We start from the raw sequence: 24,770 nt of genomic DNA, 5'->3' as shown, positions 1-24,770 counted from the left end.
GTCGTCCCCCGCTTCCGGCGCGCCCCTTCTGCGTCACCGCCCCGCGCCGCGATGACGCGCGCATGCGCGGGGCTCTCCGCGCTCCCGCCCCTCCCTCATGGCGGCCGCGATGTTCCGGAGCCTGTTGGTCTCCGCGGCCCAGCAGCGGCCTCCGGCCCCGGGCCCGGGCGGGACCCCGCGGGAGCAGCCGCCCGGCGGCCCCGCCCCCGACACGCTGGAGGCGCAGTTCAGCTGCCCCATCTGCCTGGAGGTGTATCACCGGGCCGTGTGCATCGCGGGCTGCGGCCACACGTGAGCGGGGCCGGGGCCGGGGGGGGGGGCCGGGGCCACCCTGGAGCCCATACCCCCCCCCCTCCCCCCCCCCCCCTGGCCCCCGGCTCAGCGCCTGGCCCCCGCCCCTTCTCGGGGGCACCCATGGGACCCCCTCATCACCTCCCTCCCCCTCTCATCCCCCCACCCCTTCTCGGGGGCACCCATGGGACCCCCAGCACCTCCCTCCCCCTCCCATCCCCCCCCCACCTAGGGCTGGAGCCCCTTCCCCCACCGACCCCTGCCCGCCCCGTGCGGAGCCAGCCCGGCTTTCAGCCTGGCCTAGGGGGAGTCGGTTGATTTTTTTCCATGGGATTGAATGTGAATGTAAAACAAAATCCCCTGCCCTGTCCATTCCTGACTCTCCCATGGGCCAGATTTCGCCCAAGGGGCTCGTGAGCGATGGGTGCTTGTCTTGAATGGAGCCATTGAATTTTCAGCTTTGTTTGGAGTCTGTTTGGGCGTTGCGTGATTGGCAGCTTCTTATGTTGTTGTATCAGATCATCTAACAGCTGAGTCACCCAGTTCCTTAAAACTACCTGTCTATGCATATCTCTTATGACTCGATTCCCCAGAGCGTGAGGCAATTGTAAGTGTCAGAACATGCACTGCTTGTTTTGATCTAGTTTAACTCTGGAGCAAACACTACTTATCCTGACGGTGGTGGTTTGCTTGTGTGGTATCGGCAACATGCAAAGTGCTTGGTGGAAGACCTCTGCCCTGAAAAGCTTACAGTCTAATTGGGCAAGAGATGGAGGCGGGATGGGACGTGACAGAAGGTAGCTTGAGGGGCAGTGTCCCTAGCCTCTGTTTGCCAGAAGCTGGGAATAGGTGACAGGGGATGGATCACTTGATGATTCCCTGTTCTGTTCATTCCCTCTGAAGGCACTGTCAGAAGACAAGATACTGGGCTAGATGGACCTTTGGTCTGACCCAGTATGGCTCTTCTTATGTTCAGTGCTAGCAAATGTCATGTTCCATGGGTTTTGTTTTGATCTAGGGCACAGGGGGAGCAGCAAGGTTTATAGGGCGCCTGGAAGGAAGCATTTCCTAGACCGTCCCTTGATTTTCCCTTCTCATTACAACCGGAAGCAGTTTCCATACTGGCAGTGCTGAACGAAACAGCGAAACTTACTGCCTCCTTCACCATCTTGGACTTTACCTCACTCTCCCCTCATCACCTCCTCAATGTAAATAGCTAAGCTAGGGGTGGGGCCCACATTGATGGTATGGGTATTCCATGAGCTGCCACCCAGGTGCGCCAGTGACGGGCACTTCAGCAGTGTGTGTGAGGGCAGAACGAGCATTGCATAGTAAAATGGCAGCTGGAGTGAAAGGAATGTCTGCTAATGATGACACCAGCAGAAACTATGGAGCCTTGTAGTGCCCTGTGCTTGTATTGTTATCTGAATCTGCTAAGAGGCTCCTGGGGAAACCCCACAAAGGACAGGTCCCTTCTTGGCAAAACAAGTTGAGAGCGCGCCTCGGGGCTTGTCTACACTACCAAGTTTTGTTGACAAAACTTATGTCGACACCCAAAAGTCGACAAAACAAAAATCGCCAAAGGGTGTTCACACTTGCTCCTTCTGTTGACAGATCATGTCCACATTGGGGACACCATTATCGACAGGGTGAGCAATGCACCGTGGGTATGTATCCCACAGTGCAGGGTTGTGGGAAGGAAGAGCTGATCACTGCGCATCTTGGGATTCTCTCCGAGTTGTCCCACAGCCCCTTCCGCTGCCAGAGCAGCATCCGTGCTGAGGAATGGCAAAGCAGCACCGCAGACCGTTCCCCTCCCCCCGCAGCAGCAGTCGTGTCCCTAGTGCTGTGCAGAATAGGAGCATTCCAGGGTTTTGCTCTTTGTGGGCTCCCCAAAGGGAGCAGCACACAGATCCTTCCCGGAGCTTTGAAAGGGGAGGGGCGCATGCCTGCAGGAGATCAAAACACTGAGCTGAGCAATCCGGGCAGGCCTTGTGGGATACTGGCGGAAGCCAGTTCTGTAGACAAAACAATCCGCAGTGTCTACACTGGCTCTTTGTCGACAATAAAGGGAGGGGAAAAGACAAAAGTCTCCTAGGGGTGGACGTTTTTTGTCACCAAAACTGGGTGTTTTTCACAACAAAAGTCCCATTGTAGTGTAAACGCTCTTGCTGTTTTGTCGCCAAAAGGCAGTTTTGGGGCCAAAACTTGCCCATGTAGACAAGCCCTCGCTTGTTGATCAAGGACATTACACTCATCGGGAAAGGGAGGACTGCGGGAGGAGATAGGGTACAAACCCCTGGTTACAGGGTCATGCAGTGTAGCAGACAGATGTCTAGGTGGTTCTGTTCATGTAAAATACACTCCTGCTGGTAGACAACTGTAGCTTGGTGGTTTGATTTCACCAGCAATGGAAAAACTTGCAGCTGATGAGCTTTGCTCTGCAGTTCCAGGGAGTGCACTATCTGGGGCTGCATTTTCAGACTGAGCATCGCTTGAGGGTGGATGGGAGGCTAACTGTTTGGGGGGACTGCAAATGACAGGGCCTGGCCTGCTTTCTCTCTCCTATGGTGTGAGTTTTCTGTATAGTGGTGGTGTGTGAGACTGTTAAATCAAACCGGGAACACAGGCACCTTTGACTATTTCCAAATGCTTAATTCTGAGCCGTGTTCCCCTGGGGAAGTAAACAGTTTAAAGACACGTCAGCAGGCTGATGGGGCCCAAAGCTCTTCTTGAACTTCCTTCAGAGCCTGAAAAATGTCCAGCTTCTCCAAATCACAGACTGCCGTTTAAAATTGCCCCTTCTCTGTTGGACCAATGACAAGGTCCGCAGGCCTCAGTCTCCGGCCATTGCTCACCTTGGCTGTTGATGAGCCAGACAGGATCAGCAATTCCAAGACTCAGTTCAGAACGGGGCTTTCTCAACAGAGCAGAGCGGAGGGACTCCGCAGTGCATGCTCCTACATCAAACCAAGCTGGCCGGTCCAATTTTAGGCCTCCCTCTGTCCCAGTGGCATTCCTTCTATTGAGTGAGCTTCAGTGTCAGCACTGTGCCAACGGAGCAGGAGACAATGCCGGCCCCAATGAGCTTGCTATTCTGGTACCTAGCCTTGCAATGGTGACTCCCACAGGAGTCCTCCTTTTGGTCTGGTCCTCTTTGGGTCACTGGGGCGGATTTGGCCTGCCTGCAGTAATGATTGAGCATGATGTGGAGGGCAGCCATGTCTATCACTGGGCCTATCCCTCCTGTAGACACAGTGGTGTATGCACCAGCTACAGGTAGAAATCTTGCAGGGGACAATGTTGGACAGCTTTGCTGTGAAGAGGAAGGGGCTGTCATCCCAGCATTGGGGTCAGAATGGAAGGAAGAAATGGGTGGGGGCTGGATCCCCATGAGGGAGTAGGAGGGAATGAGGCTGTGGGTGAGCAGAGCTTTGAAGATCCTGTGCTTATGCTTTGTGGGGAATGGTAGAGTCCGCACGGGTGGTTGGCGACATGATGAAGATTACTAGCAGCATCTGGAGGGAGAAGCAGGGAGACCTGAGAGCAGATTACAGGAGTTAAGGAGAGGTGACCAACGTGCACATGAGGGCTTTAGATCTTGTCTTCACTAGGAAAACATGGGAGCTAGAACTTGAGCCCAAGAGACAGTAGTCAGTAGTGATGGCAAAGGCAGCATTGGGGAGGGATGTGGAGAAGCTGTGGGTTTATTTGACCAAAGTGCCTTTGAGTCAGTGACCAAACTACTTAACTTGGTACCTCACCCTGCCTGTCCAATGGGCTGGACTCTTGGCGAGCTGCCTGTGCTAACAGACCCTAAGAGGATCATGTGGTCCTTCCCTCTGTGCAATGTGCTGCATTGGAAGCTGCTGAGGAGAGGAGTCTGGGTGGAAGGCAGGTTCACTGGTGGCTCCCTGCTTTTGTTCAGGAGCAGAGTAGTGAGCTTGTACATATATATCTAGTACCCTCTCCTCATGCCACTGATCCAGAGAGACTGGCAGGAAGTGCAGCTTTTGGGGACACCCGCTGCCTTTACTGTGTGAGAGAGTCCATCTTTGCACCAAGCAGGGGGGTCGTTGAGGACTGCCAGTGGCAGGAAACTAACCAAGTGGCATGAGGTGGGTGTGGGAACTGGCACGTACCAATGTGCTCTGCATTATCACGTGCTTGTGTTACCATCATGCTTGCAGGCCCCAACCAAGGCAAGGCCTTCGTGTGCTGTGTAACCACATAGTGAGACAGTCCCTGCCCTGAAGAGCTTAGCTAAGTAGACAAGACAGGCAAAGGGTAGGAGAATGCAAGATGGGGCTGATAGTATTTCCTAATAGGGAACTGCGACAAAGAGATGAAGCAACTTGCTTGGAGTTGCGCAGGGAGCACATGATGGAGCCACGTTTTGTTTTGACATTTTCAAAAATAAAAAATTCTGGTTGTCTGGTTCAAAATGACATTTCGTTTTGAAATTTCAGCTAATTAAAGTAGGACAGGGTGGAGAAGAAAGGTAAAGTCGAAACAAGACCTTCTGATTGATCTGAAACGCGAAAAAAATCCATGTTTTAGTGCAGAAGTTTGAGATTTTGACTTTTCGTCCCAATTTGAGATTGGAGAGGGGGTTTCCATCTCTCAAATATTCATGGGACCAATAAAAACATTTCCCACCTAGGTCTAAACTGAAACATCCAACCCCACTCCAAGAGTTAGTCGTGGGCGGCAAGGCGGTGTTGGGTAGACTCCACTCTGTGTTATTGGGGAGCAGACAATGAACCGATTGCATGTTGACCTTAAAGAATTATGGATTCATTGCAGCTTCTCTTTGTCTATTTCAGAGCTGTTGAGCATGTCTTGGATGAGCAAGGGAGGGAGGGGGTTCTTAATATAGCTGTCTGGAAACTTTCCAGGCTCAAACTACCAGGGCTTTGGAGCGGAGCCCGGAGATGGAGCACGGAGCAGCTCCGGAGCAGTGGAGCTGCAGGTTTTTGCCTGGAGCGGAGCCGGAGCACAGCTCCCAAGCCCTGCAAACTATAGCTTCCAGTTTATTTTCAGCAAGGATCCCAGCTAATCTTTACAGATGTCTACAGTTTTCCCTTTGCTCAAGATAAAAAGGTACGGCCAGCTAGCTGTTCCGCTCTGGACAGATCCGTTCACAGTGGAAAGGCTGGGGTGCTACCAAGAGGGATTTGCCATTTGCCCTTTTTGTCTCCCCCACTCACCTGTAGCCCAGAGGCCTGTTTCCAGTAGAAAAGTTTATTTCCCAGAATTTCTTGATTTGAGGTCCCTGCTTCTGCAGGCATAAGAACTTTGGGGGGAGGGATAGCTCAGTGGTTTGAGCATTGGCCTGCTAAACCCAGAGGTTGTGAGTTCAATCCTTCGGGGCCATTTAGGGATTTGGGGCAAAAATCTGTCTGGGGATTGGTCCTGCTTTGAGCGGGGGTGGGACTAGATGACCTCCTGAGGTCCCTTCCAACCCTGGTATTCTGTGATTTGAGAGGAGGTGATCCCCAGCCTAATCTCAATGTGTCCTGGCCTATTACTTCCCTCCCCTGAAGTCCTAAATGGCTTGTTTTTGAAAATCATTGCGTGACCATCTGCAGTGAAAGCACATTACCTGGTGTTGCTGCCTTGCTGTGGGTCTCCGGATCACTGCGCTAATGCTTCCTGCCCTTCGTCTGGGGTTCAGAGCGGAGCACTCTTTCCCAGCTCGTGTTTTGTGCATGGGTACACATGGAGATCAATTAGATCTTATTCGTGTGATGCTGTGTAGTGCAGCATGGAGTCTGCAAAGGGCAACAGACTCCTGTCTGCTTTCTGGCACGTACCCCCCGAACGCTCCTTCTCACTACACGTCTATAGACAGGCCTGACGTCAGAGGTGATGCACCCGTCATTCACTCTAACTGTTGTTTTCCCAACATCCCTTTGGCCTGTCCCAGGCCAGCTGCGGTAGGTTCTAATAGTGCTGCTCAGCCCCAGAGAGTGGTCACTTCTCTCCAGCATTTGAAGTCTGGATGTTTCTAAATTGGTGTGTGGAGATTTAACCCTGCAGCTGCCATGGAAAGGCAGTCACGTTGGTAGGTCCTCACTTGGACTTGCAAGTGTAACCCTGGGGCACAAGTGAATTCCTGGATGGACGGTTTCATGAGCAGAAGCGGACCTAACTCCGGCCTTTGTTAGCGTCCAGGTACTCTGTGTTGGTTTAAAGGAGCAGTGTGGCAAGAATGTCACTTGCATGCCTTCTGTTGTCTGGTTAGCTGAACACCTCTGTCTGTGTTCCTCTGTGGCCCCCATCACCGCAGTATGTCAGCTCAGCTGTGCAGAAACAGCCTGGAACAAACCAACCTCACTCACTGTGTCAATGCAGGAGATGTTTTCCTTAATGAAGGACCAGACGGTAGAAGGGTGTCCCCTTCCCCAAGGGCCAAGTCCATTGACTGTCTCACTCCTAATTCCTGCAGGCTTGGGAACCAAGGATCCAGAGGGGCTGACTTTGCCCCAGACAGCACCACTAGCTCTCGGCACCAGCCTGTGCACGTGATCTGAAACCTCATTCATTCTAGCATGAGATACTCTTCTGTGAGAGGCCACGGGGGGGTAAATGCAAATCCAGACCTTTTTGCACAGCCTTAACCACATCAGGTCAGCCCCTGCAGATGCTACCTTGGCTGCAGCCTGACACATGCTCGCTGGCTCCTGGGGAGGAAACCTGCTTTCCTGTGGGGGAAACAACCTGAGCGTGTTTGGTCTGTTGCGGTCCTGCATGCAACAGGCATGTTCAGCTCTGCGTAAGTCCCTCGCTTAGAAGCCCCACCCCCAAGCTATCTGTTCTGGACACATCCAGATCCTTCTCTTCGGACCCTTGGCCATTGCAGCCTGGCTGGGTGCACTGGTGGCTCTGTCTCTGGAGGTACTCGTAGAAGTCTCGGCATGTATAGAGCATCCGGTTTCAGATGGTAGGGAGAAGCTGCTGGAGAAGGCAAATTGGCCAGTAGGTTCAGTAGCCCTGTGACTAGTTTGGGGAATTCAGGAAAGTGTCTAGGCTATGCAGGAGGGAGGTAGCAAACTACAACAGGAGAGTAGTGGCCAGAAGGAACAAGTAGGTGAAAGTCTCAACTCTCTGCTCCAGGTGGCCTATGAGCCCCCACATGACCCCATAAAGTGGAGTGGGGTGGCTGGATGAGGCCTGCAACTCAGATGCACAGTGTGTTGCTTTTGAAACAGGAGCCAGGAGTTGCTGATAGCTGCGTATTAGTAGCGCATTGATGTGCACTGAGGTAGTTCAGCCTATTGGACCTATGTGCTGGATCTACTTGGAGGAACAGTTTCCATGCCCCAAGGTCTCGTAGATGTTACTAGATCCTTGGTGGCTACCAAAAAGCTCCTACCGGCTTCCTAAAGTCTGAGGAGAAACCAGTTCCATTGATCTGTGTGGGATCAATTCCTGCACCCCCAAGGAGGCAGTGGGCAGGGCTTCCTATGAGTAGGTGTGTCAGAGGGCATGTGCGGGGGAACCAAAATGCCACGGTGCCCTTTCCTCTCCTCCCCTGGGCTGTGATAAATAATGGTTCTCCTCTGAGCAACTTAATGGTTTTGTTTCTCCTCCAGATTTTGCGGGGAATGTTTGCAACCATGTCTCCAAGTGCCATCTCCTCTTTGCCCACTCTGCCGCATGCCCTTTGACCCCAAAAAGGTGGAGAAGGCCTCCAATGTGGAGAAGCAGTTGTCCTCCTACAAGGCTCCCTGCAGAGGGTGCAGTAAGAAGGTAATCCATCTGAGCGGGTCCAGTCGTGACTGTCCCATACCTGGTATTGTGGGGGCAGGACAGGTATGGGTGACACCTCGGGTGGCCCATTGTACTAGTCAAGGTTTTGTCCATGCCCAGATGAGTGTTGGTTTATGTTTGAGCACAGTATCTGTTTCAGGGGTTACTTCCTGCATCCCCAAAGATTGTGGATGGGAGGCAAGTGGGATGCTCCACTACGAGGCATGTGGCTTGGAACCTCGGGGCAGCACAACAAACAGGGTGCCCCACCGCTATCAGCAAACCTGACTTTTGCTCCCGTCGGGGAGGCGATCAAATAGCAGGAAGGGCGGCCTTGTACTCAAAACTAGAGTGGGGGTCAGGAGAGCTGCGTTCTGTTCCAGAGTCACAGTGTCTCCTGGAGTCAGTTCCTTACCCTCGCTCTGCCTCGGTTTCCCAGCTAGACGCTGGGGATAATGCTTCCTACATCAGAGGTGCTGAGGCTTAAATCGGGAATGTTTATGAAGTATTAGCGATGCTCTCTTGCAGGCCAAGTCAGCATTTTATTAAGTGGATGCATCTTTTAAAAAGGGAACCCGGGCCCTTATTTTCTCCCTCTGTTGCTTAACCCTTTCTAGAAGACAAATGTCGTCAGGTTTCTACTAAAATTCATCCTTTCCCTGTAACGATCATCTCCCCCACTCCTGTATTTGGAATCAGCACAGCTCCATGCCTAGTTCTTGTTAGGGAGTTTACTGCTGGCTGAGCTGTGGTGCAGACCTGACGTGGGAGCGTTAATTCCTCAGCACCGGTGCATATCATAGTGGTAAGGTTGCGCTGCTGTAGTTAAGGTTGTGTCAAGACTTCTGTTTAAAGGTTGAACTTCCTAAAATGAACATGCTCAGTTGGATTCCTTTGAAACGTGCTGTGCCTCGGGAGAGTGCAGGGTGTGGCTAATGACCCCAATGTTTCCTTTTTGTCCTTTAATGGTGTTCGATCGGTGGTTCTCAAACTTTTGTACTGGTGACCCCTTTCACATAGCACGCCTCTGAGTACCACCCCCTGATAAATTAAAAACACTTTTTAATATATTTAACACCATTATAAATGCTGGAGGCAAAGCGGGGTTTGAGGTGGAGGCTGACAGCTTGCGACCCCCTGAGGGATCCCGACCCCCAGTTTGAGAACCCCTGTGTTAGATGGAATCCTGTGGGTGAGAGTGAATGGGTTGTAGAAGTCAGTGAAGAGCTTGTACATTTCCGTAACACTGGGTTGGCAGAGTAATGGGGCCAGTGTGTGTATTGGGCCACTGCTGGAAGATGGCAGAGTTAAGATTGCATGGGCTCCTTAACTGTGGATTTCCTGCTTTTCTAAATTTGAGTTTTGCTCAACTCCGTGTTCTGCAAGGGGACATACCTCCAAGCAACCGTAACTCTGTGTTACCATAGTGTTTTGCCACTGAATTTAACATAGATGTTTTGACTCCAGAGAACACTCCTCACAAAGCAGATCAAATTCTGGAACCCAAACTACTTGCTACCATGCTTGGTAAAGCTCCAGCTAGTGGTTCCACCCGGGGGATCTCCTGGTTGGCTGGCTGAGTTTCACACGCGGAGCTGTTCAACTTGAGACCTTAGGTACATGGCCCTGGTGAAATCCTGCGCTGTTGGTGCTTATGAACCCAGAGGGCCCCTGCAGGAAGGGCTGTGAGATATCTGAGCTATGCCGGCTTTGCTGCCTGCTGTGAGGTGGTGCTGTGCTCAGGTGAAACATCTTTGTCCTAACGCCCTTTGGCAGTAGACTAGTGCCATTATTAAAACAGCGGAGCCTTCCAGAGAGACTTGGGACAAACCCCGAGTGGTGCAGCTGGTGTTTCATCTCTAGTTTATGAGCAGCCTTACAGAGTGGGATGTTCTTCTCTTTAGAGCTGGTGAAAGAAGCTGGATTGACAGCCCGGGAGAACACGGCAGAGAGTAGGTCTATCTAGGGTATTGTCCTGCCATCATGCCTCAGCCCTGCCGTGAAGGGGCCACCTGGGGGGTAATCCAGACCTGGGTGCCTCTGAGACTGGCAGTAAAGTTGTTCAGTTGTGGTGGCTTTGTGATGTGGACATCTGTCACCTCGGGGACTGAGACCCTTTCCCTCTGCTGCTCCAACGCCTCACTTGCTGTCAAGTGAATAACTCCAGAACTCCCTGTGTACCTTTGAGCCTGGCATTTCTGTTCCTTGTTGAGAACTTGACTGTAAGGTTTGGGTTGCCTTGAAGGGCAAGAGCTCTGCCATGACTTGCTTTGGTCTTATGGAAAGGAAATGGGCTTTCTTAGCAGTCTCTGGGATCAGCTAGACTAGCCCACCCCATTCCCCCGAAATCCTGCATCTCCTCACTGGAGCTGGTTGGCTGATTGTTTTAGTTGGCTATAACGAGACACGCTTTGGCCCAGCAATTCCACATTGGTGCAGATTGATGTGCAATAATCCTAGTGGTCTCCTGTATTCTGGCGCCTGTCAGAAAGCGTTTGGGGAGGCTGCTCTCTCGAATGTACTGGTTTGCTTGAGAGTGGGGCATCTGCCTTGTTTTCTTCTTTCTGGAGAAATGCATCCCTTGCTCCTTGGAGTTCTCAAAGATTGTCCTGGCTGTCCAATGATCTATTTCTTTTTTTCTCCCTCTATTTGTCTTTCTAGGTGACCCTAGCGAAGATGAGATCCCACGTTTCATCCTGCGCTAAGGTTCAAGAGCAGATGGCCAACTGCCCAAAGTTCGTTCCAGTGGTCCCAACTTCCCAGCCCATTCCCAGGTATTAAAATACCAAATTCAACCACTTCACAGGGGAATCCTCCCATCTCATTTTCTGTAACAATCTGCTATTTAAACAGTGCACAAGATGAACCAGAAATTGTCAGGTCAAATCTGGCCTTGAATTGTAGAGGGATTTCTAAATAGGCTTTTCCAAAACCTGACCCAACACAAATGTCTACATGATTTAAAAAAAAAAATCCAATGGAAAAGCTTTTTCTTAAACAAATAAGACTCCCCTGCACCATTTGCAGCTCTAACATTGTGCAGCATTGCGCTAGTGCCTGAGAACCTGGGGGAATAGACTAGAAACTGCCTGAAAACAAAAGGGAAACTGACTAATCTGTTATTTTGCCAGCTGGGAGAGATGCAGAAAGTAAACTGTGTGGCTGGTAAAATAGGTAAGGTAGACTTCAAAAACTCTTTGGACTTGATTCTGCTCTCACTGACTGTGATGCAAATATAGAGTAATTCCACTGAAGCCACTGGAGGTGCATCAGCATGTGATCAAAATCTTTGCCTTCAGTCTAAGGTGGTGGTTGGTGCTCGTGGTGAGGGAGTGACTCATGGTGTATCAGATCCTTTGGAGTCCGCTGGGGTTGGCTTGTCTCTGTGAAGCCTCTTCAGTTTTCACCTGTCCTCTTCCCTGTGGGTCTCTGTTGTGTTGAATTCTTGACTGCTGTTTCTTTTTAGCAATATTCCAAACCGTTCCACTTTTGTCTGCCCTTACTGTGGAGCCCGGAACCTGGACCAGCAGGAGCTGGTCAAGCACTGCATGGAGAACCACCGCAATGACCCCAACAAAGTGGTGAGCTTTCCTCGGGCAGACTGGTGAGAGTTTGGCACCGCGGCCTTGATTTCCGTGTCCGGCTCTTTGCTCGTGAACTTCTGACTGGGCAGAGAATGGGAGCGGGGTAACCTCCAGTGAATTGGAAGTCTCTGCGTATTTTAATCAATCCCCTGTTCAAAGTCAACAGGCGCACACATCTGCTTCTGGGCATAAAGTACTATCTGCATTTCTAGCTCATTTAATCTTTGTTAAATCTCTTTGACAGGCAGACACGGAGCTGGATCTATTAGCTTTGCTCGAGGTGCATTGCAGAGCAAGAACTGGGTTAAGCCTAGATTTCAGTGCTGTCTCCCTAACTCTAATGGTTTTGCTTTGCCACTCACTTTCCACTACAATAGGCTGTGACTTTTAAGGGCCTCTTGTGCTTCTGAGACGGGAGGTTCTTCTGTGTCCCTAAATGCAGCGTGCCTTTAAGCTCACAGAGGGATCACAGCTTTTTGGCAGGGAACCCTCTGCACTTGAGTGATCATATTTCCTGTGTCCCATTCTGGTCCTGAGACTATTGTGCTCAACACTCATCAGTGCTAAAAGGGACCATCTCCAGATTGCAAACACCTCTTTAGTCCACTAGAGCATCCCCAAGGGTTCTCAGCACTCTGTCACTTTCACGCACCATTCCCACAGTTGCATGTGCCTGTTAGGGGGCTTATTCCTTCACCGTCTCACTTCCCTGGTCCTTCTCGCATGAACAGAGAGCAACAATACCCAAAGTCCGAAGGTGCAAACAATTCGATGTTTATTGGGGTGAACTTCCAGCAAGCATGATTCCAGTTTCCTTCCTTAGTGTCCCCCTTCCCAGCTCTGACACCACAGAGCCTTGCCTGTGTTCCTGTTCCCATCCCCCCCTTAGCAAAACATGATCCCAATTCCCCCACATCCAGTCCCTGTTCCCATTCCCCCCTTGCTTCCTGATTGACTGCAGACTGTATAGTAAAACTTGAGTTCTGATTAGCTATACCTTAACCAATCATTTTACTGAAATTTTACTAACCAATTCTAACATACTGTAACATGGTTATTTAACCAATTATATCCCACCTCCTTAATTGGTTTACACCCAACAAAATTAATTATACAGCAGGCAGAAACAATCACAGAACCAGACAGAGATTATACAGACAAACAATAGGGAAGTGGAGACTACAGTGATAGAACAATACAGAAATGAGGATTTCACATCCCAGCTATTGATGTGAGTTCTTGCCAGACAGGATGCTATTAAACTAAGTTTCCTTTTACATCTTCTAGGCTCTTCCCTTTCCCTGGAGGTGATGGGAATATCAGGACAGGATTGTATTCCTAACAGCCCAATAGCACCTTATTTCAATGTGACTAGTTTGGAATGTGAGGATGTGACCGTACACTTCCCAGTTTATGGCTGGCCTCTGCTGCTTAGCCTAAGGCCTTAGCCTAAGAACCAGGCCTCAGACTGTCACAGTAAGAGAAGACCCTTACACAGACAGACAGTGATTTTGATTCTTCTTTTATACTCTATAACTAGCTAAGTGATAAGAATACACCTAAATTCTTAAAGACAGGCCTGAATATCTATATCCTAACAGTGCCCCTGTGGGAAATGTGTGAGCATGCATAATGTCTAGGCAGTCTCGAAAATCTTGAGGCTTCCAGCGCTGACCGGCGTGCCTAGCTCTCCAGCTTGTGTAGATGTACAGCCTCTCCTGAAGAAGGTGTTTGCAGAAATTGCCTCTGACTGATAGAAATTAAAAAGGAAATCTACTGTTTGGGCTGTGGGTGGCAGGCAGGGTTCTAAGAACTACACCACATTGTTGGTCTTGTGACTTTCTTTTCCTCCCCTGTATGTTCTAGGTATGCCCAGTCTGTTCAGCGATGCCCTGGGGGGACCCCAGCTACAAGAGCGCCAACTTCCTGCAGCATCTCCTACACAGGCACAAGTTCTCCTATGACACCTTTGTGGTGGGTACTGCCACAAATCAAAGTTCAAGTCGCTTAGGGCCCTGGCTGTTCCCACTGACTATGTTCCAGCCCTTAATTAGCTGGCGTTGGCTTCACATGTGGCTGGCCTATATGAGAACGCCACTTTTGTGTGCAATTTTTGCACAGGTTTCATGCTGAGCTATCAGTTACTGGCATCTTTTAGTGGGGGAACGGACGGGGAAAGGTTTTCTTCTGTATCGCCGTGTCTGTCCCAACCAGCTAAGTGGCCTTGAAATAACTTCTGCCTTTTAGATAGAATCACATCTATACTGAGACAAAACAGCATGTTGGAATGGTGAAGCAAGACTCTGCAATAGGCTGTGGCAAGAAACTGTGTTGAATTGTAGGAAGTTCCCCCAACAGGACACATGCGCACAGGAGGGTTGGGGGAGGGATCCTGTCTGAAGGCTGAGCTTTGTTCTTGTGGCCTGCACTTGTGGGAGTCAGCTGTATGTTGCTTTATTATTATATTATTGCCGTAGTGCCGTGAGGCCCTAGGGAGGGGTCTGGGGCCCCGGAGCTATGCACGCAATGAAACAGATTCCTGCCCCTAGGAGCTTCGTCTGACCGATGAACTTCGCCAGGTTGTGATCAGTGAGGCCAGGCAGTGGAGTTGGGAAAGGAAGAGTATTTAAGTTTTTTATCAGCTCATGTGTCCCTTTTAAACACACTGGAAAATGAGCAAGAGAAGTGTCACTGAAAACCGCTAGGCCTACAAAGTTCCAGCCAAATGTGCTGTCAAGTTCATACCAGCCTCTACGTGCAGGCTGAATCTCACCTGAGCTTGATGCATTTTTAACAAACAAGGTTTTTGAGAGAGGTAAAGCCACTAATTCCAGGAGCTGGGTTGCATTTGGCAGGCTCCACACTGCCTTTTGGCACACAGCGCGAGCTCCCTTCGCAGTCTGCACTGGGGACTTGAGAGAAGTGAGCTGGTGGTAATTCTGTGTGAGTAGTCACTGTTCCAGCCAGCCTCAGGAAGATCTCCATCCATGAGAAGCTGGCCAGGCTGTACTGGCATCTCACCAGAAGCAAAGGTCCAAGATGCAAATACCCGTGTTGTACAAACAGCTGTGGGGCATGTGCCCAAAAGGAGCGTTGGATAACGTTGGGCTGGCTGAGTCCAGCCCCTCGCTCTGAGACGTGCTCTCGCACGGCGGCGTTGGAAGCTGAGCTCCAGAGACCATTCAGAAATACGGAACGTGCCCAGTGTGGCATGTCCTTCTCTGGTGCGGTGTGCAAATGAGAACTCTGGCCGGTATCCCTCATGGTTAATCTTTGTGTGGGTGTGGGGTGGTACTCGCCCCTCAAAGGCTGCAGCCAGGGCAGTTCTGCTCCAGGGACCTTGTAGATAAACTCCTGTTTGTATCTGCCATTATCGTTTGGTAGATTAGATTCCAGAGTGACTGTTAACCTCAGAGGACAGATACTAAGCTTTGAAATATTTGCACGTCTCATCTTTCAAAGGATCCTCATGGTCATGTAGCTTGTGCCCAAATGTGGGTATTGAAAAAAAAAATTGTGGTGTTGATAGAAACCTTTTTTGACTTTGTAAATGAAACCTTTTCAATTGGCTGCATCTTCCTGCTGTGTGTAGGCAAACCAGAGAGTGAAACTGAGGCTAGAACTGACCAGTTTAACTTGACTGTCCTTTTAACATGCAAGAAATAAGCTTAGAAAGGTAAATTAATGTCCTGTTCTTCCCAGCCTGGCCTGTCTGAGGTAATTGCACAGGTGAGGTTTCTTGTAATCATGTGGCTGTTTTGACAGTGTCCATGATCCGAAAGGAAGGTCAATGTGAAGATTCTTTCCGCTTGGCATTCTGGCCCTTTCTTGGGAATGTCACAGGAGGTACGAGCACCCGGGCAGACAGCTCATTAATGCAGGGAGAGACGCACTTACTCCTCGTCAGCCCCTCTGACCTGTTCACTCTTCTTGTTCCCAGGACTATAATATCGATGAAGAAGCAGCGTTGCAGGCTGCGTTGGCGCTCTCCCTCTCGGAGAACTGAAGGCGACTGCTGAGCAGCGGCGTGGATCCTTTGCACAGGTCGCCTTTCCGCTAGGAGAGGTGTGACACTTGTTAATCCCTCTGCATTCCCTAGAGATTAGGCAGCCCATCTCTGGTTAAATCGCACCTTGTTTAATAAGGTGGAATCTTTCGTTGCACAATGAAATGGTGAGCGAGCATGATCTGGTGAGAGTGACACCTGCTGGATGGGAAGAGGCAAAGGCGACCTTACCAAATGTTTGTTTTTTCCAATTGGGCATTTCATCTCCATATACGGAGTATATATCTCTCTCTATTTATTATTAGATGCTTTTTGGCACCGTTGCTCCTCTTATTTGTTGCAGTTAATGGGTACGTAAAACAACGATGCATTTTATGTAAAATGCCCTAGCGTTCAATTCTTATCATCCAGGGGTGGTTGTTTTTTTAAAGCGTTGAGCGTTTTTGAACCTCGTAAGAGTATTTATTGAGATGTTGGCCCTCCACCCTCCCGAGGGCATGAGCGGTCTGTTGCTCAGCTCTGTTGCCGCTGCTCACGGAAGGCCAGAGGCAACGAAGCGCATTGGGCTAAATCTGGGAGCGAATCGGCTGCGCTCAGATACCGTGATGACAGGTCTATTAAAAAGAGCTAGGTAGAAATGGGAAGGAATCCTGAACTGTCCTGCCACTGGCATTCTTTCACCTTGCTCATTTTGTACTGGCTTTTGTGATACTAGAGTTCTTGCATTTTTTCTACATTAATCGGTGTGAGACCTTTTCACGTTTTATAGAGCAAAAAAAAGCAGTTACTCTTCATATTGCAATATTTGTGTTTGACTAGGAACAATAGTATTTTTATGGAACCTTATTAAGAAAAAAATTATATTTTTTAAACACATGCTGTGGATTCAAGAACTGGTGGGGTGGGGAACTGCTGGAACCTGGAATTGAGAGGGGGCTCTTTTCCATTCGCGCCTGAGCAACAGAAAGGTTGCATTGTTCCGTATTTATTTTGGGGGGTCAATTACTTTTTTTTTTTTTTTGCAAATAAAGATGCTGATGTGCAGCCATGCTGGATCAGACATGTGACCCAAGCATGGGAGGGCGGTACTCGGAGTTACTCACCAGGCATTAACGGGGGTGTTGGTCAATGGATCAAGTCCACTTCTGAAAGAAAATAAAACCTGTGAATAAGCTATAAGCTGTGTGTGTCTCCAAGATGCAAAGCCCTGTGAATTGTACAGCAGAGGGGGTGTTCGCTGGGGCAACAGCCCCATTAGCATTACCAAGGAGCGGGCCAGTTAGCGTCTCGACTCCAGGCTGTTCATTCGCTTCTGTTGGCATGGACGGGCTGTTTGGCTGGGATTGTGAGGGGGCTGATCTGGTCCTAGCTTGGCAGACCTCAGTTCAGCAGTGGTCTGGTGTTTAGAAGTACATGCAGTACAGCATGACAAGCAGGCTGCCTTCCACTATTAGTACTAACTTTAGGTCTCTTAAAGCTTTTGATTGATCCATGAGTGCTAATGTGTGTGAATATGGCGCCTATAGTGTGCAAATCCAGCCTCGGGCTGTGGCATGTAAACTGGAGTTAGGGACTCAGATTCTAGTCCCCTGTGGAGAAGGAAACCGATGCTCCTCAGCAGCCGTCCAGAGATTGGTTGGGTCTCTGTGATCCTGGGGCAAAGATTCGGGAGCTCACCGGGAGTGACACCAGTAGGATAATTTATAATAAACGTCACGCCCCAGATTTTTTTTTCTGTTACAACTGTAATTTTACAGCATTAAATCTTATAAGGACATGACTGCAAAACTCTCCATTGGTGTGGAGTTACACCCAGCATCTGGTGCTGGCCCCGTCTGAGACAGGGACACAACTCAACGGGCCCTTTGTCTGAGAGCGTGGCAGGTCCTGAAATCAGATAGAGATCTGTTTGTAACCAACCATTACATACTGTGGGGTGGCTGAAACTTTGGCCTAGCTGCATGCATTCTTCCTTGGGGCCAGGAGGCTGTCTGGGCATGCTCAGTTCCATGCTCTTGCTGCAGTGTAGAATCAGACCAGCTTAGTCTTTCTGCACTGTGAAGATCACTTCCTCGTTTGCTCCTCGGACGCTGCAGGCGCCTCTCTGGGGATAGGGCAGATCTGACCAAAGGTTTGGGCTGAGCCTGTTTTTAAGGGAGTTGAAATTCATTTTGGAATAGTATGGCTAGCAAAGAATGCTGGGAAACAGAATGACTGGAGCAGGGTGCTCTCTCCATGGCAGGGAGACGTGTGTATTCAGTTAACTTGTCCAGCCAGCGCGGTTAGGAAGGAACTGCTGGGAGTTTTGACAGTGCATTTCCCTGTCTAGTTTCTGCCCAGGTCTGTGACTTAAATGTCATTGGTGACATTGCATTGACTGTCGTTCAGTGGGTCTATGTAATACTGGTTTAAACCACCTCCTTGTACTGACTTGAGCCCTGATGTTCCCTACCTTAGATGCCAAGCCTCAGACTGATGCTGCACACAGCCCCTTTCTTCCCAGCCAAGGAGAACTGGCCGCTTGTCAGTGGGCCAGTTCCCATCCTAACTGACCTCTGGGATCCCCATTGCTGGATCTTCCTTTCTGTAGGGACTGGATATCCTACTCCACAGCACAAAACAAAACAAAGTTCCTGGCTGGTATCCCCCAGCCCCTCTGTTGATGAGCTCTGGGGAAGAGCCCTGTGGGAGGCAGGGCAAAATCCATCTAGGACCATTTCATTTCCCGTCTGCTAAGAGACATCCTGTAGCCTCCCTAGCTATAAAGCCAAAACGGGTAAATCACATACGGTCCTGCTTAGCAAGCTGGAACCCAGCACCCGCCTTTTCTAGGGAGCTGGGAGCTTCTCTCCTCCAGTGCCCTGGGAGGGGCAGTCCTGGTTAGGAACACAACCCAGCAATAGATACCTTGTCCACTCGCAACCTGTTGTGAAATGTGAAGGGGCAGGGTTCATCAGGTGCTGCGATTCGCTCATCCCATGGGTATTTGGGTGATGCTGCACTTTCACATTCAGGGTGTTTCAAGCCAGAAGAGGCCACTAGAACCTCTAGTCTGACCTATGTAACGCAGGCCATTAAACTTGTCCAAGCATGAGGTGTTGAGTGGCTGGTGGCCATGTGTTGGCCTCTTGGAAGGGGACCTTTCCTCCATCTATCTCGCTGTTCTTGCTTTAGCCGTTTTGCTTTCTGGCTCTGTGCCTGGTTCCTGTCCTTTCCCATCACCGTTCAAATTGGTCTCATCACTGGATTGCTTTTTTGTTCTCTATTTGCTCTTTTATCCTGTGACCTTTGTTATTTGCCACCTGACCTATCTCGAGTCCTTCCATCTGCAGCAGTGCAGGAAGCTATCCTATAACCCCACCCAAGGGAAGGAGCATTGCAGCTTGCTGACCTTCCAGCTCTTGGTCTCCCAATATGGACACATTCTGCTACTAAAGTCCCTGGCTTATGGTGGTCTAATCTCTAGCACACTGGCTGAAGGCCACCTGGCGCTGTGGTACCTTGTGGAGGGATCCCCTCGTTTTCTTAGGTGGGATCTCCATCTCCAAACCCTTATTTATCACCCTTTGCTCTAGCACACACGGTTAAACCTTTCTCCAGAAGAGCTGAGTGGCTCTGCTTGCCGCTGGTTTTGCCCACTGACTCCTTTTTCCTTCGTTGCAAAGCAGCTGCCACCTCCCAGCATGCTAGAACGCCACCTACTTGCACCTCACTTTGATAGTCTGGGACCAATTGGCAGGCACCTAGCACTGGTGCATTCCCTCTTAGGGATGGGGTGCTGTGTTGGGTGAAAGTACGACTTCACACTGACGCCTGTGGGCTCTCAGGGGGTGCATGGCAGCTAGCTAATCTCCTGGCGTTTGGGAGCTGGCTTGTGCAGACCTTCCTTTCAGCATTGCTCTGGCTGCATGATACTCACCATCTGGCACCGCACCGTCGCTGCGAGCAGGTCCCCGGCCATGCCAAATTGTCTTGGGGGTGATATTTTAAACATCTCAGTAGCCGCTTCGCTCCAAGCTTGAAGCTTAGTTTGTAAGTGGGTTACCCATCAACGTAACTGAATGCAATTCCCTACTGCAAACCCAGGGACTGATGGAGACTGCCCCCAAATCACTGCCTTTGCATGTAAGATGAGATCGGACAGGGAAACTCCACAGTACGGTGCTGTTAACCTTGCTTGTTTTGCTTCGCTTAGTTGGGATGGGTTGGGGAAGGAGGTTTTGTCTGTCTAGCCTTAAAACCCAGCCATCTGCCAGCAGGCTGTTTTGCCCTGGGTTTGAATCTGTACTGCTGTGGGTGGAATGTAAAGAGGGCAGCGGAAATATAATCCAGAGGGCTTTCCTTCTCAAATGAGACGTCACAGACGTCAGATCTCATCTGTTCCCATTTCTCTTCCAGCAGCATTAAGCTGCAGAGCTTACATTCCTTTAAAGTATGTAAGCTTTAATAAACCTACCTAACTTTTCTACTCTTTTAATGTACTATATCGAATGGGGTCCAGTTTTCCACTGGTTTTCAAGGCATGGGGAGTGGGGAGGGTGTCTCTGAGTCTTGTCTTAATGTCAATTGTGTCTAACAGAAAATGAGTTTTGGCAGGAGGAATATTTTACTTATGGCTTGAGGGTGGGTGTGCTTGATCTCTGTTCAAAGTGGTGGCGCAGCACTGTGAAACGCAAACCTCGCGCTGGGAACAGGAACGGCAATGAGTTAGCCAGTGTGATGAGGAAGAATCAGAACCCAGAAACCTTGTTAACTTTCTCTAGCCCTGTCTCACCCCAACCTGCCCGCTGACAAATTGCCTTAACTTCTGTTCCTAGCATGGAGTTTGTTCCTGTCTTTGTATTGTTTGCTGTCTTGTTATAACAAGCAGAATCCTCTAGGGGGAGCAACAATTACACGCTTGCTAGGGGAAGCCTGTCTAGTGTACATCTTAAGTGCTGCATTTTGTCATTACACTTGAGATGCCGTTGGAAAAAGCCGAAGCCGTGCGCCTCTTACAATGAAATGTGTAAATGTCTCTGGAATGTGTGCTGTCATGCAAGAAATACTCATGTGCTAATGTAGAAGTCTTGTTTGCCATAGGTTCAATTGCACTTTTGAGGCAGCAGGGATTAGTGGTTAGAGCAGGGACCTGCACGCCAAGACACTCGAGTCTGTCTCTACTACTCCACTCACTAGCTGGGTGACCTGGGGCAAGTCGCTTAATCTTTGTGCCTCAGTTTCCCTACCTGAGCAATACCCACTTTAGGGATTATTTGGGGGGGATGCCCACCTCTGTAAAGTGCTAGGGGATCCTCGTATGAAAGGTGCTATAGAAATGGGAAATGTCACCTTTCAAAATCAGCTGAGTGTCAGCAAGCACAGTTCATTTTTCAGCTGTATAATCGTTCAGATCTCTTTACCTAAGCAATGTGGTGATGTTTGTAAATCATTCACTCTGTGCTCAAAATAGCTGTTCGTTTCCAGCTGGCTAATCTGGACTTGCTAAACGAGGGAACTGTGCTGGAGCAAGGCCGTCTTTCAATGCGTGCTGGTGTGCAGAATACTGTGTCGATATTTCCAGGTAAAATACACAGCAATGCTATTGAGTACATGAATGTCAGTGGCATATGGCTCTCAGACATGCAGCGCACCGCACTGCAGCCGGCAATAGAAAAGGGTTTTTTCATATGGGATAGCTTCATGGATGACTTTGGGTTTATGAGGCACCTTTCATACTACAGGTGTCCTAAAGCTCTTCCCACTGAAGTGAGTGAAACATTGGCAGGTGCTGCAGCTGGTCTGCCCTCAGCAGTTGCCCAAATGTTGAGGGAGAATGCTGGCCAGGATTTTGGAGTTGTGGAAAAACTCTTCAAAGCAGATGGGCCCTTGATGGAATGTCTCAGCCAAAGGTTGCTAACTGGGCACATCAAGTCACCGTGCGTTGTTCGGCTGAAATAGCAGCTGCCACTTGGGAGAATCTCCAGGGTGGGTGACTGAGGAACTCCCTGTGCAAGCACAGCGTGTCTCAGCTAGTACTCGGTGGATCAGTACAACGCTCAGGAGCCCAGCCCTTAAAAGGCCTATGTTTAAGTTCACTCCTTCCCATTCTGGGTCCATCTTAACCTTTAAACACTGATCCGTACCGAGTCTGTTTGTTGTGAGTGTCTTCGCTTCTCACCCAAAATCCAGGCAGGGGAGGGAGTGGGTTGGCGTTCTTCAACCACACTGAGACCTAGGAGGTGGCTGCCTTCTAGTCCAGAAGCCATCCTCTCCCAGGATTGCTTCGTGTCGGACTGGCGCTTGAGAGAACTTTCAGCAGTGCCATTGACTTTTGATGGGACTCAGGCTCTCTTGAAAACTTTGTTCCACATTCCTAGTTTGAAGAGTGCAATTTCGGGGCTTAACCAAGGTACTTCCCTGCACCCTGTTATCCGAGTTTTAGGCTCACGCTCTAGTAATACAGGGTTTTTTCCGCCTCAGTCTAAATAGTAACAGAAAATATTGCAAAGCATGTTTGCTCCTGAGTGTCTAGCTGTCCCTCCCCCACCCCCTCGCCCCGAGGAACCTGCAGTCATCCCTACAACACATGAGCAAAGGGCAAACACTTAGCAGAGCCCAGCTGCTCGGAGGAGTTTCCTGAGTTGGGAGTTAGCCATGTGGGGCCGCCTGGGAGACCTGAACAAAACCATATCCTCAGTGAGCCAGGGGGCCTTTCTTCCTAGCTGGTCGCTGCTCTTTAACCCTGGGGACCGCTAACTGGATTTCCTGAAGATGATGGTACCTCCTTGCAATATATGCTCTCTCCAGGAAGAAAGGAGTTGATCTACAACCTGGGAAGGGTCTGGGTTTCCTGTTCATGCCAGTGCAGTATCCGGATCACTGCCCCTGGCCTGTACTGTTGGGTCCCATGTATAAAGAGCTCGTGCTGCTTTGTGGGCAAGTCTGTGCCACTTCTTAGCTCCTTCCAAAGGGGACTTTGCCCGGAAGAGGGGTGGGGGGAGGGCATTGTTGTATAAATAATGAATGGCAGCATTTATTGGCCCAAGCTTTGCCATGGGGAAGGGGAAGGTGCAACAGATGCTAGAGAGGCAGCATGGCTGTGTGGATAGACTTCTGGGGCTGGGAGTTGAGGCCTGAGTTCCATCCCCGGCTCTGCCACAGCCATCCTGTATGATCTTCAACAAGCCACTTCTCCGTGCCTCAGTTTCCCCAGCTCTATAGCTGGGGCAATGATACCTGCTTTTGTAAAGCACTTTAAGGCCTATGGATGAAAAGCCCCACATATGTGCTAAGTGGATATTTACTATGCTCCCTTTGCATCCGTTATGTGTAATAACATAAATGAAAGGGGTTTACACTCAGAATTCCACGTGTCGCAGCAAATCACAAGACTTCTTCCCCTTGAACTCCTGATTCTGCTGGAGGTGTGGGACTGTTGGGCCCACGGTTCTGGGTGTAGGCAGAGGAGTCCCCCATGTTGAGTGTTCTCTGTCGGGTTTGGCATTGGTGACGGTCATGCTGTTCAATGTGGTGTTGTGACTATTTTGCATATGAATAGAACTTTTAACGAGACATACTGTTTTTTGAAGAAAAATCAATGATGTATTTGTAGCAAACCATTTTTTCTCAATAAATGCAGTTTCATCCATTGGTGTCGGGCTGAAATCTCTTGGGAGCTTGGGACAAATTGGGGTAACAGTGTCAGCTCAAGGGAACAGATCCCCCCCCCCCAGTAGACCTTTAGTGGGTCTGTTTCCCCTCCCACACTCCTCATCCTCCGACTTACGTGTTTGAATCTCTTATTAATGCAGTTATGTGCATGCCATGGAGATGAGCACCGTCCAGTCTAAATCTCAATGTATGTGTAAACGCTTCGCTCTGACACCTTGCTGCTAACTACAGTTTGGTCCTCTTCAGGATATTCTTGGCTCTTCCTTTCTGCCCAGGGATGGGACTCCAGACTGGCGATTAGCGGCTAGGAGGGGGGGAGTAGAGAGCTGAATGAATTTTAGTAGCATATGAACTTGTCTTTTTTTTTTTTATGGCCATTCCAGACGCTTTGAGCCTGCCCGTTGCATTGGACAAGCGTGGCTGATCCCCTCCAAGACACAGCTACAGGTGTCTAACCTGTCTCTGCTCTGAAGCACCATGAGCCTGGAGCAGAAGCAGGTATACCGAGGCAAAGCCCACCGAGATAGGGCAACAAGTGCTGAATGGAATCAGCTGTCTTTGTTTGGAAAGGGAGACGCTGGGCTGATCTTTATGACCTCGTCCACTGACTCATTAACTACTGCTGAGCACTGTGGTGCCTGTCAAGTATCTGGCAGACAAGGTTTCATCATCCTCAATCTTGTATTTCCAGTGCCCTCTGCTAGATAGGCCGCTGTATCAAGTCTCCAACAATGCACTGGCTGCTGCTTATCAGGCTGACACAGAGCAGTTAAAACCTTATCTCTGTCTCACCTCTGTCAACAGTGGAGTTAAGTGTGGATTAAAAACAAAAACCCAAAGAAGGGTGATGGTAACTACTGTCTTTCTTCAGAGCCTGCCTTTGGCTCCTCAAGTGGCCTAATTTGGCTGCACTGTTCATAACTGTTTTGCATCGCGAGGTGAATTCCCCCATGCCTCATGCTTGCACAAGAATTGCTGAGCTGTAGGAAAAGTCCAGTGACAAAATTCTGTACAGGGAATGCAGTTCCAGCGAGCTCGGACAGCTTCTCCTGCAACACACTGAGCAGTTGGCCGTCAGGGCAAAAAGTGCCCGCTACTCCTAGCAACCTGAAATCTTGCACAAAGCGATGCACTTTCTGAGCCGACTGCTCCCATCTGCTCTCAGCAATCCATTGCTGAAAGCAAAGGGGATGCTTTTTCACAGGTTAATGACACGGCTTCGCTCTCGAGAGCAGGAGCCTAATGCACGGCATAGGTTTATGGAGCTCTGTAACCCTCTGCCAAAGCTCTAGGACGTCTATTACTCTGTGATTAGCGTCTCCGTGCTGTTGTGAATGGATAGTGTAAGCAATGGGGTGGCCATGCCTTGGAAGATTGGGACAGGGTGGGAGACTCCTGGCTTTGGGAATCCTGGGTATCTCCAAGGCCCTAGAAATTGGGATGGGGATTTTTTCCCCTCCCATAGCCATGCCTGGGTTGAA

At 49.9% G+C, this 24,770-nt stretch overlaps 1 protein-coding gene across 1 annotated transcript; it reads left to right on the top strand.

The window, feature by feature from the left end:
• The first annotated feature begins 95 nt into the window (after nucleotides 1–95).
• On the top strand, nucleotides 96–16,838 carry LOC113409650 (RING finger protein 166). The gene is made up of 6 exons (XM_026663804.1): nucleotides 96–291; nucleotides 7,890–8,046; nucleotides 10,708–10,820; nucleotides 11,513–11,627; nucleotides 13,497–13,604; nucleotides 15,571–16,838. Exons 1-6 carry the CDS (start codon nucleotides 98–100, stop codon nucleotides 15,634–15,636), a joined length of 753 nt encoding a protein of 250 aa, XP_026519589.1. The 5' UTR covers nucleotides 96–97; the 3' UTR covers nucleotides 15,637–16,838.
• The last annotated feature ends 7,932 nt before the right edge of the window (nucleotides 16,839–24,770 follow it).

The sequence above is a fragment of the Terrapene carolina genome, unplaced genomic scaffold (genome assembly GCF_002925995.2).
Source record: "Terrapene carolina triunguis isolate 2854851 unplaced genomic scaffold, T_m_triunguis-2.0 Scaffold33911, whole genome shotgun sequence".
NCBI lineage: Eukaryota > Metazoa > Chordata > Testudines > Emydidae > Terrapene > Terrapene triunguis.
Note: the sequence above shows the minus strand (reverse complement) of the source record. Positions and strands in the feature narration are given on the sequence as shown.